This window comes from Tachypleus tridentatus, chromosome 10, assembly GCF_004210375.1.
Source record: "Tachypleus tridentatus isolate NWPU-2018 chromosome 10, ASM421037v1, whole genome shotgun sequence".
Lineage (NCBI taxonomy): Eukaryota > Metazoa > Arthropoda > Merostomata > Xiphosura > Limulidae > Tachypleus > Tachypleus tridentatus.
This window is the reverse complement of record NC_134834.1, coordinates 159,043,814-159,059,092: the sequence shown is the minus strand read 5'-3', so window position 1 is coordinate 159,059,092 and position 15,279 is coordinate 159,043,814. Positions and strand designations below refer to the sequence as shown.

General features: G+C 36.5%; 2 protein-coding genes across 7 annotated transcripts in view; one reads left to right on the top strand and one right to left on the bottom strand.

Moving 5' to 3' along the window:
- Positions 1-15,279, top strand: part of LOC143230754 (dachshund homolog 1-like) — a 118,941-nt gene that overhangs the window by 89,069 nt on the left and 14,593 nt on the right. For all 6 annotated transcript variants that reach the window (XR_013016615.1, XR_013016616.1, XM_076464870.1 and 3 more), the window contains 2 exons: positions 1,614-1,820; positions 3,199-3,282. Coding sequence is in view for 4 of the 6 variants with exons in the window: in XM_076464870.1 (XP_076320985.1) it covers positions 1,614-1,820; positions 3,199-3,282 (291 nt within the window). In the remaining 2 variants the exon portion in view is untranslated. The remainder of the gene's footprint in view (positions 1-1,613; positions 1,821-3,198; positions 3,283-15,279) is intronic.
- LOC143230756 (uncharacterized) overlaps positions 9,469-15,279 on the bottom strand; it is a 187,598-nt gene continuing 181,787 nt past the window's right edge. Inside the window, exon 5 of the mRNA XM_076464872.1 lies at positions 9,469-14,796. Coding sequence (XP_076320987.1) covers positions 14,773-14,796 — 24 coding nt within the window. The 3' untranslated portion in view covers positions 9,469-14,772. The remainder of the gene's footprint in view (positions 14,797-15,279) is intronic.

Below are 15,279 nucleotides of genomic sequence, written 5' to 3'. Positions count from 1 at the left end.
CTTTGAACACTGTACTACTAACAATTGTCACCTGCTTTGAACAGTTTACTACTGACAAGCGTCACCTGCTTTGAACAGTGTATACTGACAGGTGTCACCTGCTTTGAACAGTGTACTACTGACAAGTGTCACCTGCTTTGAACAGTGTATACTGACAAGTATCATCTGCTTTGAACAGTTTACTACTGACAAGTGTCACCTGCTTTGAACAGTGTACTACTGACAAGTGTCACCTGCTTTGAACAGTGTATACTGACAAGTATCATCTGCTTTGAACAGTTTACTACTGACAAGTGTCACCTGCTTTGAACAGTGTACTACTGACAAGTGTCACCTGCTTTGAACAGTTTACTACTGACAAGTGTCACCTGCTTTGAACAGTCTACTATTGACAAGTGTCACCTGCTTTGAACAGTTTACTACTGACAAGTGTCACCTGCTTTGAACAGTGTACTACTGACAAGTGTCACCTGCTTTGAATAGTCTACTACTGACAAGTGTCACCTCCTTTGAACAGTGTACTACTGACAAGTGTCACCTGCTTTGAACAGTGTACTACTGACAAGTGTCACCTGCTTTGAACATTCTACTACTGACAAGCGTCACCTACTTTGAACAGTCTACTACTGACAAGTGTCACCTGCTTTGAACAGTGTATACTGACAAGTGTCACCTGCTTTGAACAGTGTACTACTAACAAGTATTGCCTGCTTTGAACAATGTACTCTCGACAAGTATCCCCTGCTTTAAACAGTGTCCTATTGACAAGTATAACCTGCTTTGAACAGTCTACTACTGACAAGTGTCACCTGCTTTGAACAGTGTATACTGACAAGTGTCACTTGCTTTGAACAGTGTATACTGACAAGTGTCACCTGCTTTGAACAGTCTACTACTGACAAGTGTCACCTGCTTTGAACAGTGTATGCTGAAAAGTTTCACCTGCTTTGAACAGTGTACTACTGACAAGTGTCACCTGCTTTGAACAGTGTATACTGACAAGTGTCACCTGCTTTGAACAGTGTACTACTGACAAGTGTCACCTGCTTTGAACAGTGTACTGCTGACAAGTGTTACCTGCTTTGAACAGTGTATACTGACAAGTGTCACCTGCTTTGAACAGTCTACTACTGACAAGTGTCACCTGCTTTGAACAGTGTACTGCTGACAAGTGTTACCTGCTTTGAACAGTGTATACTGACAAGTGTCACCTGCTTTGAACAGTCTACTACTGACAAGCGTCACCTGCTTTGAACAGTGTACTACTGAGAAGTGTCACCTGCTTTGAACAGTCTACTACTGAAAAGGGTCACCTGCTTTGAACAGTGTACTATTGAGAAGTGTCACCTGCTTTAAAAAATTTTTTTATGTATGCTGTAATATGGTTTGAAAACCCTTATTTACCAGGTTAATAATTTCCTGAATAAGACCTACATTTTCAGTTATACTCTCAAGAATTCTTACAAATTGTTTTAAAGATAAGATTATTTTGAGCATGGGGTTTTATAATCAGCTTGTACTTTGTCATTATGGTTGTAGCCGTTACAAGTATCACTGTTATAATGGATAAAATGCAGCTATAACTAGATAACTTTATTTATTATTGGTTCCAGATTACAGTGATAGCGCTGACGTCAGCAGCACGGCAAACCCAGATAGACTTGCATCCAATCAAGCGGTGCCATTTCAGAATGACGTAAGCATAACCATGGGCCAAGCAGTATTTTCTATGGAAACATTGCTGAAAAACATTCAAGGACTTCTAAAAATTGCAGCAGATAACGCCAGACATCAAGAACGTCAGATTAATTTAGAGAAAGGTCAGTAATACAGAAATACAGAAAATAAATAATAAAATATTCAAATAAGGATAAATTTGTATTATTGATCAATACGTTAGTTTTAATAAATATTACTTAGTGACAAAATTGCGAGAATTTTTTCTGGAGTTTTTTTTTTTTTTATTACGAGACGAGTTTCACTCTGAAACCGAATCAATATGAAAGTGGTTTTGCGTCGAAATCCAATACAGTAAAGAAAACTGTAAAATTACGTTTTTGTTGTGGTATAAGAAACCTTTTAACTGTTTCACTTTTACGTCTAAAAATAGACAATTCTCACGGTGCTAGATTTATTTTTGATTGAAAAATGAAAGTAAGAAGATTTATGGTTGATATTTCATTTCTTTCCGGAAACTCTAAACTGGTTAACTTTGTGGAACTTTGTCATCTTTCTTCCTGGTGGCAAAAGAATTCAAGTTCCTTCGTCATTACAAGGATTTAGCGGTTACATAAAAATTAAAAATGTATAGATGCAAAAACTAGACTATCAAGAGAAATACAAATGTTTATTTTTTATTCTGAGAAGTCGAAAGCTATTGTACGTGTATAATATGACAAAATTTTTCCATGAATTTGTTGTACAAAAAAACAGATAAATTTAAAAAGTAAGTTTATGGGAGGAGTAATAGAAACTTACTGTATATATATATATGAATTTATGATAGGAGTAATAGAACTTCTTGTGTAAATATATTTAATTTTTCCATTTAAATTGCCTATTGTCTTAGGTTGACATGCGTGTGGCGTCCTCTATCGCCCTGCATGGCAAGAGAACCCCCCTCCTTCCCGTAACTACTTATCAAGATTTAAAAACATCCAGTTAACAAGCATGTGGTTTCTTCAAAGTTACACATTTTTAATATCCACTTAATGTTTAAAGGATAAGCGATAAAATATATAGTTAGTGAAGAATCTGTTCAATAAAATTAGGGTTAATAAAGCCCTGTATAATGTAAACAGAATTACTGTCTATTTTATGAACTCTCGCTTTAAAATACAACACTAACCATCGCATGAATACATAGGAATTAATACTCATACTGCAGAAATCACCAATTGTCCATTAACTTGACATATTCGAAGACTTTTGAGTCTCGAATTGGTTGCACTTAGAGGTCTACTACAAATCAATAACGTAATCAACCTTCGTTTTAGTTTTATCTACCAAGGTCTTCAGAGAAGTATGGAGGCAGAGAGAGTTGAACAAATTAAGAACACATTTATCGACCAGCACTACTTTCTCATGCCAGAGTAACGCTGTAAATGACTATTAACTGTAAGAGCTATGTTTATGTCTGCAACGTAGCTAAAAATTCACGAGGAAATGAAACTAAAACCTAAATTGCATCTTTCACAGTGGAACTGCGAGTCGAAATCAGCAGGGAGCGCGAACTTCGTGAAAACCTGGAGAAACAGTTACTAGAAGAACAAAGAACGAGAAGTAAGTAAACATATAGGTTTATGTTGTTATCGTGTTTATCAAAGATCGATATATGATTAACAAATTTCTTTTCTCGTGGTGTAATCATTACATTTCATATTTTTTACTCCCAAGATACAAAGATATCAAAACTCCCGAATATAAACGTTCCACAGCTGTGACCAAGTTACTGTAACATTATAACTTTCATCTATTTGGTACTAACTGTGATGCATGTATTAAAATATTAAAATTCTTAACTATGAAACTCCACAGCTCTGATTAAAACTCTAAAACATTAGTATTATAAGATGAATGCTCCAATACAGGAGACAAACTAAAAGAGAGGTACCCAAGGTTTATTGGATCAAGCAAAGTGATGGAATATTCACCATGGGCACACCCATTACAACCAGGGTTTAGGCCTCAACTTTGGACCCTGGAAACGTTTGAGTTATGGATTAAATTTTATGAAGTCTCCGGCTTATGGAAAACATTTTTTTTTCTATTTTAATGTATTTTTACTTGAACAGATCGAAAAGTGCTCTTCTGTTAATTACGTCATTACATTAATTATAATAATTCAGAAAAATGACTACCCCGCTGTTACAGCGGTAAGTCTAAGGATTTACAACCCTAAAATCATGGGTTTGATTCCCTTCGGTGGACTCAGCAGACAGCCCGACGTGGCTTTGCTATAAGAAAACGCACACTCAGAAAAATGAACTTTCATAAAAGGGGAAAAAAGTTTACTCAACCTAGCTCCTATAATATAGTTTCATTCTTAAATAAAAAAGTGAAAGAGTAGGGGAGACCATAATGTTATGTTATAGTGTAATGGAAACTTTTATTTCAAAACTGTTTTTGGGTTGTACTGTTAAATACTGGTTATAATTATTATAGATAAGTAACTATTGAATATATGTATTTGTTTGAAACTTGATCAAATAAAATAAAAAGTCTAACCTAATCTATAAATATTCGATTAAAAAGTAGATTCTTAGTCTAATGTGTATTGTTTTATTATAACTTAGTTTCGTTTTTTTTTTGGTTAGCTGATCTGTGATCTATTAAATCACAGAGATTTTCAAATGTAGTAAAAAAAATGTTTATTCTTTTAATATTTAAGGTTACAAAATCTAAAGAAAAATCATTTCATTTCCTTGTACTTTAGAATAATTTAATTTATTATTTGCTTATGCATATTTGAATAATTTGTTTTAAAATTTGCACTGCATATTGGAGAGATTTACACATTTTGGTAAAAGTTAAGAAAAACTACCTTTACATTCTAAATAAATATAAAATAGTATATTTTTATTTAAACCAACGTTTCACCTTTCTGGCTTCTCAGAGTTAATATACATAACTGTTTGATGTTAGAATATGTATATTAATCCTGAAGAAGCCGCGAAGGCGAAACGTTGGTTTAAATAAAAATATACTATTTTATATTTATTTGGAGTGTAGAGCTAGTTTTTTTTCTTAATTGGTATCAAAAGGTTTTGTTTGAAAGTTAAAATGGGTGTTTAGAGACTATTGTTGCCTATCGAAAACTAAGGCAACAATGAGTTGTATATTAAGTTTCTTTATAAAACATGGTTAGAATTTTTTGTTGTTATGACGTTTTACAGTTGAGATATATAGTTTGAGGCTAATGTCATGTCAAAACAATCAGAGAACGATGACTCATACTGTTTAAGTTATTATAAGCTACTTTATAAACCACGATTAACTTTTATTGTCGTTATGGTGTTTCAGGATAATCTTTGCTATCCGCGAAAATTGGTTATTTTATTTGAAAGAGCGCGCGCGCGTGTTGTGTGTCGTTTAATTCGTTTAGATAAAAATAATCTTTTCATACGAGTATTGTCGAACGAATGTGCTGAGGTTCTGATAATCTGATGAAAGAAACAGGAGGAATTTCTCTATGCATAATAAACATATTTTTCTGGAGTAACGCAAGAGAGAACAACTTAAGTTACTGAACAATAAACCTCAAGAAATGTGAGTAGAATTGTCAATTGGTAGTGGATAAAAAGCCACGTGTAAAGTGAGTACAAAGATGTTTGTCGAAGATTACTGTAAGGAGGAAGCATTTTTTTCTTGTTTAATAAATTGCGTATGATGTGAGAAACAAACATTTCGTAAGCAATACGCTACACATAGTTTGTTTTTGTTGTTTTTAAATTTCGCGCAAAGCTACTCGAGGGCTATCTACGCTAGCCGTTTCTAATTTAGCAATGTAAGACTAGAGGGAAGGCAGCTAGTCATCACCACCCACCGTCAACTCTTGGGTCACTCTTTTACCAATAGTGGGATTTACCGTAACTTTATAACGCCCCCACAGCTGAAAGGGCAAAAATGTTTGTTGTGACGGGGATTCGAACTCGCGACCCTCGGATTACGAGTCGACTGCCTTAACCACCTGGCCTGCCACATAAAGAACTCGATAGTGAACATTATGTCAGGCAATATTTCAAGTTCCACATGAGTATCTACATTTTTACTGTGCTATGTTACGAAAAGCAGGCATGTGAAACATCGAATATAACAACTGTGATGCTTTAAGTTTAACTGCATGTCTCTGCTTGTTTCCGACCGATGTACCTATAAATTACTATTAAAACAGTGGGGTAGTTGTTGACGTGTCAGATGTGAATGCAAGGATTCCTGACCCGTGTCTCATTGCCAAAAAAAAAAAAAGTACCTTGCACTCTGAGGCCGTGGGTGCGGTATAACAGTGACGTTCAAATCTTCCTATTCGTTAAGATGAGGGTAGGTGGTGGGTGCTGTTGACGCTGCCAAGGTCAGGTCAGGCATGAACAAGTGGCGAGTGTGTTTGGTTGTGTGTCCTGAGCCTCGTGGCATGTTTCCAGATGCTGCAAAATCATATTCCGCAATTTGGTGTCGTTGGTGTGTCATAAGTGTGACAGTTTGGTTTGTTTTGAATTTACACGAGGGCTATCTGCGCTAGCCGTTCCTAATTTAGTAGTGTAAGACTAAAGGGCAGACAGCTAGTCACCACCACCCACCGTCAACTCTTGGGCTACTCTTTTACTAACGAATAGTGGGATTGACCGTCACATTATAATCAGTGAAAGACAGTTTATTATTACTTTCGCCTGTCTATCGATTGTGAAGTTCTTGTTCCCCGGTGGGAGAGTGGTAAGTTTTCGCATTTAGAACGCTAAAATTAGGAGTTCAATTCCCCTCGGTGAACAGAGTAGATATGGTTTTGCTATAAGAAAGCACACGCACACTTGAACTTTTTTATCTCGTCCCATGTCGGATTTGGTGTCCGAAATCGTGAAACGATGTGAAGACAGAGTTGAATTTCATAATATATTTTATTATCTCCTAATTGAATAACCGTGAGATATGTACGAGGGCTGTTCAAAAAATACGCGGACTGACGTCATAAAACAAAATGTACTTTATTTAGAAGTTACAGGTCTGGGACCCCTTCAAAGTACTCTCCTCCCCAACGCACACACTTATCCCAACGGTGTTTCCACTTGTTGAAACAGTCCTAGTACGCTTCTTTTGTAATGTCCTCCAGCTCCTTCGTCGCATTTGCCTTAATCTCGGGAATCGTCTCAAATCTTCTTCCTTTCAAGGGTCTTTTGAGTTTGGGGAACAAGAAAAAATCGCAAGGAGCAAGGTCAGGTGAGTAGGGTGTGGTGGGGTGGGGAAGAACAATGATCGAGTGTTTGGCCAAAAACTCACGAGTTCTGAGGCACAAATTTCCCAGCAACGCGGTGCATCTTCAATTTTTCGATCAAATTCTCGTAACAAAATACAGTTGATATCCCACACTCTTCAGCAAGCTCCTTGACAGTCAGACGTCGATTTGCCCGCACCAGGGTGTTGATTTTGTCGACGTGTGGGTCGTCAGTTGACGTGGAAGGACGTCCAGGACGCTCATCATCTTCAATGGACTGTCGACCATCCTTAAAACGTTCATGCCACTTGAAACATGCCGTACGCTTCATAGCAACATCACCGTAAGCCGTGTTAAGCATAGCAAAAGTTTCAGTCGCAGATTTTTCAAGTTTAACACAAAATTTTACAGCAAGTCGTTGCTCCTTCAGGTCATTCATTCTGAACTCCGCCAAACGAAAAAATCGCACTTCATTTAAAACCGCGTAGCTAATACACAAATGAAGATATCTGCAATCGGGAAATGGCGTCGTAATCGGCTGATCTGTGCAAACCTAGCGACACCAAGCGGATTCCCCTGGAACCAACTGGAGCCGCGCAATTCAAACAACCGCGTATTTTTTGAACAGACCTCGTACAAGTGTGATTGAATGAGGCACTTCTACTACGTGTGGTGGAATAGGTGAAGAGGCGAAATTTTTGGAACCATGAATATGTGTATACGGAAATCCTCACTATACTGATTTGAACACTTCACAGAGAAAAGGCATTTGTCCATGTATTTGCACACACCCTTCGTTGACAAGGGTGTAAAAGGTTGGAAAAGTTAGCATTCTCTGCCTACTTCAATGATAATAAGCAAACGGAAACCAACATATTTTTCATTCATGAATAATAGGCTAACCAGGAGTTGGTTAGTCTCTGTGGTATATTACTGGTGATACTTTTGAGATTTTAATAGCAGTTACTTACCAGATAACTTAGCAGTTTAGTAGAGGACATTTGTAGACAGTTACGTAAAAACATTGTGAGAGGATTATCATGAACAATGAGTTGTTGTTTGTCAACTTTGAAGCAATTGGTAACAAACCTGATCAACAACAGTTCTTGTATTCACATCCTCTGGAGGCACATTAGTCCGGAGAAAACTTGGGGAGACTCTCCTTATGTTGACAGGCGGCTATGAAACACAGAAGTTTTAGAATCATTAGTTGGTCAAAACGGGTCATAGATTTATTCCAGGTCTGTTAACCATAAAGGTTTCGGAGTCATGATTTGGGCAAAATGGGTCTTAGTTTCACTTACTATTATCCATTTAACTTCTGGGAAAATTTGAACCAGAACATAATTGAAAACCCAATTGGCTCTGTGCCTAAATGACTCCAAGTCCTACGAGTCTCCATACCGAGCATCGGATTGTGCAACTTTACATTTGAAGAATGTATCAAACTTAGTGGTAAGGCGAGTTCAAATTATTATGCACGAGGATCTTAGTTACTATTACTGAAATGAAATCAAATATAAACAAGTAACAAGCTACTACAACACGAACACTAAGGGGCGGTAAAAAAAAAAAACAGACTTCCTGAAGTTGTTATTCCAGCTTCCTCCCTACTCCTCCATAACGGTCATTAGAACGAAACTTTAAAATGTTTAACATATCGTCAACGTTCATTCTTCAAGGTTTTCTTATAGTAAATTGAAACAGAGGAAGTATAAACTACAATGCAGCCCTTGCATAGTAAAATAAAGAGAAACGTGTGGAATGACATTTATTGCTGAGAACAGACTATAACAATCTCGAAAGTTTTTGTAAAGTGGAATTCACCGTGAAAACAGAGATAATTACCCTTGCAGATTGTAATTTACTTGAGTTTCGATAGACATACGTCTTAAAGTAACGTCCTAACCACAGCGTCTGACAGCAACCCTCATACTGGGCTGTTGGCTGCAGGCACCAGAGGACGCTTGCTGTCTGATGCACGTGACCGCCTGACCATGAACGCCACTTTTTGGTCTTTTGTTAAGTTAAGCGGTAGAGAAGAGAAAAGTTGAGCCAGTTCTCGAGCCCAAAAGCGGGTGTCTTTCATCTGTCTTTTAAGCCTGAAGCATCGCACGTCTACAGGATTTACCATTGTGTGGATTCCCAGAGCAAGCTGTTTTTGTATGCATAACTTATGCTACCGAGATGAAGCTGATATAAGATTACCTAATGTGCAGATAGTCGTTCCAGTAAGCGTTTCAGGAATGATTTAGAGATCGGTTAACGAAAAAACAACAGAAAGCAGTGTGATTCGTCTTTTAAACATTGAGCTTGTACACTCTTTATCTGTTTAGTTCTCTGTTATTCACCACTTAAATATATGTATCATATTTCTTTATTAAATACTACAGAAAGTATTGAAATATTTAAATTATTTAAATAACGCAAGAGTTGAAAAACCTACCAAGGCTTAAACAATTTTTACTAATAATTTAATAACGTAACTGTTTCACTCTTGACTTCTTTTACGATAATAAAAATAAACAATTATTTCACTGGACAATGGGGAAACGTATTTAATGAAATGTTGCAGTTACAATACGGAAATGATAAGGAAAATACGTCGACGTTTTGTAGTTAACATACTAATACTTTAAGCTGGAAAAATATTAACTTTAGCTTTTCATCTATTGAAAGCATTTTTGTTTTGGTTTTAAAATTTTTTTCGTTATTGGTTGACTCTACGGAATGGGTTTATTTGTGTGGTTTTGTGAAATGAAAATAAGCATTTTATATTGATCAGAAATGATAAAAAACAACAAAAACTGCTTAACCAGTAATAAAGGGAAAGTTTGGGAATAAAAGTACAACTGGTGGATGAGTTACTGTTTCATATTCTGACTTTGAGTGGTTTGTAAAATGATCGTGAAAATATTAACAGTTCGATCAAAAAGGCAATCGTAATGTTTTCAGGGTTTGAAACACTTAGGTCTGGTTAACATGTCAGCTTGATTCTGTTGACGGTTATGTATCTGTTTTACGTATATTTTAATGAAAATAAATTTTTATAATGAAGCTTGAACAATTTATTTCTAAAACTCGCAGCTGAGTTTAAAGAAATTAGATGTTACTAACATTTGTTCTTGAATGACATTTGACACTGATATAGACCTTTTAAATACAGCTTTGTGGCATGAAAAAATTGTTATATTGAGATTTATCACAAAGAAAACATCTAGGCTAGCAGTATACAACTGAAATATCTTAGCTATTTGGTCAAAGAAGATTATGAAGTTGTCTATAACTTTTATGCACGGGTTAATACTAAATGTGTGGACCTGGCATGGCCTGGTGGTGAGGATGCTCGACTCGAAATCTACGGGCCGAGGGTTCGAACCTCCTTCACCGAACATGCTCACAGTTGTGAATGAGTTATAAAGTGACAGTCAATCCAACAACTCCTTGATAAAAGAGTAGTCCAAGTGTTGGCGGTGGGTTGTTATGAATAGCTGCTTTCCATTCAGTCTATCACTGCTAAATTAGGGACGAGTAGCGAAGATAGCCCTTGATTAGTTTTACGAGAAATTCAAAACCAACCAAATCAATTTTGGCTTGCACAAAAACGTCTTGATATAAATAGGTAGAATAATGTGCGGAGGGGGGCTTTGCGCCATGTTGTTGCCCCCCTGGTCAACTCTAGATCCGCCACTGATATATATAAACGTATTATCTAACTTTTTATTGTAATAAATGCCCTCTAGTGGCACAGTTTTTATAAATAAGCCTAAAGTAGTGATTAGAGTCCCGTTTGTTTGTTGTTGAAGATCAAATGTTTGCCTGTGCCCTTCCCACTGTAGATATCGAAACCCGAATTTTAGTGTTATAAGCCTACGTGATTATCATTGAGCCATCAGAATGGCGGTGATGAATAGAGTTATGTTATTATAGTTTTGCGGAATAATCGAAACGAGAAGTTACTATTACGAATGGAATAAATATTCAGGCTGTTATTCTCGTCTTTATTACGTGTATTATTATCTTTACAATGTTTCGATTACAACGTTCAGTGTTCTTTTCAAAAACTAGAAATTTATATTGAAATGTTCAATTAATGAACGTGTTTTGTTAAAATCATTGTTTCATTTGAACTATATGCTTTAAATAGCTGCAATATTTCAATTTCTTCTGCAGTTTTCTGTTGATATTTTTATAATATTTTCACACAAAGCTACACAAGAGCCACCTGTTTATGGCTGCTCCTAATTTGTAGCACATCGATTGTAATAAAGGAACTTATTGAACAGAACTTACCGCTAACGTTTGCACAACTATTATGTGACTTTATAATACACCGTGGACCAGAGGTTCGGGACGCGTTTTTGCAGCAACATATTGCGGGCAGTGAGATCTTGGAACCACAATCTGGGCACACTAACAACTTGGGCCACATTCGAGTCTTAATGAACAATCTTAAGCGCTTAAAATGCTTACAATTAAATATCTTAGTGTTCAGACTGGAAACAGAATGAACACGGTATTACTTATTAAGTAATGGCTCAGAATATTAATATATATATATATTTTTGAGACCTAAAATCATTTATGTTTACAGCAGAATAATGTGTGGAGGGGGCTTCGCCCTATGTTGTTGCCCTCCCCCCTTTCCGTCAACTCTGGATCTACCACTGATATATATGAATATATTAAGCTTTTTATTGTAATAAATGCGCCCTAATAGCACAACAGTATTTGCAAACTCACACCGCTAGAAACCTGGTTTCGGTACCCGTGGTGGGCAGAGCACAGACAGCCCATTGTGCTTAATTTCAAATAGCCGAATCAAATTAATCAAATTGTAATAAATATATATTATTACAAAGAATTATAGGCACTATTATTATAAAAGTAAAACGACTATTAACTGTAGGAAACATGGTTAATTTAAATTTTTCGTGTCCATCGTAATGTCTCAGTGAATATTCGTCAGAAACATCCACACAATATACAATCAATGTAAAGTCGTACGAACGTTGTTGAAGCCTACAACATTATTGTATTACAATTTTCGACAGCGATGTTACGCAGCAAACGACAAGAGTTGAAACGTATTTTTGTTTTTGTTTATTAAGTCTTGGTGATGGAGTTTTCACTGATTTTCTGTGGAATCACTGGGAAATTTATTATAACCCGGAAAACAAGGACGGTACTTGTATTGCAGCTTTAAATCATTTAAAACATGCTGGTTTTGTTAGCATGTCTTTCACGTTAAATGTATATATTTATATAAGAATGGCTTTAAATTGACGTAACAGTGATTCGTGCTCTCTTGAGGGAAAGAAACAGACGTGTGGATGGTTTTTTTTGGACCTCATGTATTATTTATGACATGATGTGTGGTTGACACAGTTTCTTCGAACAACTGAAAAAAATCGAGGTAGTCCACTGTGTGTCCGTGAAACTATTTGATTATGAATGCTAGTTTCTTATTCCATTCTGACAAGACTAAAAAACCTGTAACCAGCTGTTTAACGTATAAACGTGACACAAGGGGAAGGCTTCATTTGTTACGACCCACATCTTTCGATGATCTCTTTGAATTACTAAGAACTCTTTATTATGAATTTCGCGCAAAGCTACACGGGGGCTATCTGCGTTAGCTGTTCCTGATTTAGCAGTATAAGACTAGAGGGAAGGCAGCTAGTCATCACCACCTACCGCCAATTCTTGAACTACTCCTTTATTAACGAATATTGGGTAGACCGTGCCATTATAATAATTCCACGACTGAGAGGGCGAGCATGTTTAGTATGATGTGGATTCGAACCCGTGGTCCTCCGATTGCGAATTGGGCGCCCTAACCACCTGAGAACTGAAAGGTGTTAGTTGCTATTTGTTGGATATCACTGTGGGTTGTTCTTTCCTTTATGTTGGATGTAACTGTAGGTTACTTTTCTACTTTACATCAACGAACATTGCTGAATTAATAATGAAATATTCACTACAATCACTGTCAACCTTAGAAGATCTCTACCAAACCGCTTTTAGACAATGAGTTTTCGTGATGTTCTCCTGTCTCTTCTCAAAATTTATCTAAGCGGCGCGTTTCGCAAGAGCAATGTATATTTTCCGTTTGGCAGACCAGCTTCAAATTTCATTTCAACCTTTCTATTGGAAGGAGAGAGCCTGTAAAATGCTAATGCAAACACGACTGAATCTCGTAAATAAAAATAAAGATATAATTCAACGTGGTCCATGCTGACCGCCAGCAACTCTCGCTGCTACAAACGACGAAGCAGGTTCGGCGTGTGATTTAGACACTCTATAAATGTCTAAAGAAAGAATTTTCAAGTCGACTCCCTTGGATAGCTGGCTCATTATCTCTGTACTCCACTCCCGGTGCCATGCATAATTTTAAAGGGGAGGGATTATGGCTTTGGGCCTAATAACAGTTAGCCATATATGTAGGAAAAGCTTGACACCAATGACAATCTTCAGATCCGGGCTGGGTTTGCTTGTATATTAACACTGTCCACACTGCACATAATGACACCCCACGCTATCATTAGTAATCAGACACTCTATCTAGGCCTCCCAGAATTCCACCAAATCACCACGACGAGATAGCGAAACCACGTGGCGTTGGTTATATATGTGATATGATAATTGCATAATTGGCCAGTTTCTAAATTTTGATCTTTGTATGGTTTGCTTGAAAGTTCGCGCAAAGCTACACGAGGGCTATCTGCGCTAGTCGTCTCTAACTTAGCAGAGAAAGACTAGATGGGATGCAGCTAGTTGCCACCACCTACCGCCAATTATTTTATTAACGGATAACGGGAATGATTGTCACATTATAACTCTACCAAAGATGAAAGAGCGAGTATTTTGGGGTGTTGGAGTTTCGAACCTGTGACCCGCAGATTGCAAATCCAGCTCCCTAGTAATCTTGTCGTGCAAGGCAACACAGTCAATTAGCATTAGGGGACCAATGTAGTTCACAATAAAATCAATCAAAGCTTTTTATATATAGTTTGGTAAAATATTACGGTAAATGTCACCAGTTTATTAATCTGAAGCAACTCGAGTCCGTGACACGAATAATCTCAGGCCTGAAGTGTTCGTTTTAAAGTATATATTACAGTAAACTTCACCAGTTTATCTATTTGAAACTAGTCTAGTTCATAGAACAGATAATCTGAGGCTTGAAAGTTTGTTTTAAAGTAAATATTACTATGATCTATAGCAGTTTATTAACCTGAAACAACTTGGGATTATCGTACATATAATCTCAGACATGAAGTGTTCGTTTTAAAGTAAAAAAACAAAGAAGAAAATAGAACATGATTATACTAGGTTTGTTCTAACCATACTAGCACGTTTGTTTTAAAACTCTCAGCACTGGAGGAATATTGGACAAAAAGTAACAAAATACAACATGGATCTTAATAATTGATCTCAGGTATGATCCCACTGATGGCTGCATAAAATTATCCAATATGACTCGAAACACAACGTACAATATAATGATCCTAAAATCTCAGGCTAGCTCACTCTTATTGAGATCCACAGTACATATAATGTAGCTAGCCTTGATGAAGTTAGCAGTAAAGTGTCTGTCGATTTTTCGTTTCCAAATTAAGCTTCCAATTAAAACGTATTAAAAACAATTTTCACAGACTTATCCCAAAGATCCAGGTTACTAACACGTCGTCGTAGACTTATCCCAAAGATCCAGATCATTAATACGTCGTCGTATACTTATCTCCAAGATCCAGATTACTAACACGTCATCGTAGACTTATCTCTAAGATCTAGATTACTAAGTCGTCGTCTTTCTGTTATACCCGAGATCCAGAGTGCATATGTCATCTCAGACTTATTACTAGAGTCTGAAAAAAAAAGGAATATAAAAATAAGACCGTGAATGTCGTCCTGAAATTTTGTTCTAAAGACTTGAGTACATCATTAAAGTTATTGCTTGGTCAGTCTGTGCTTCATTAGATTCTGAAAAACGTAGACGAGTTAGGTTGAAAATATTTACACAGGCTTGACCGAGAGTTTTAAAACTAAACAATGAGACGGAAACGTTATTGTCAAACTTCGTTTCAAAGATTCAAAGTAAGTAGATGAAATGAACTATGCTGAAAGTAAAAATATTTATTGAAGGCATTTCACAGCTTTCACGCTCTTTAAAAACAACAATAAACAAATGTGAGGTTGTATGGAACTAACCTTTTAGAATTTTCACATATATGTGTTATGATTGACAACAATGAAAATCATATATTAAAATATCGGCTGAGTGTAATTCTTTAATACACTTGCAATACAGACATAGACAACAAAGTCCATGATTATGCATATCAGAATCA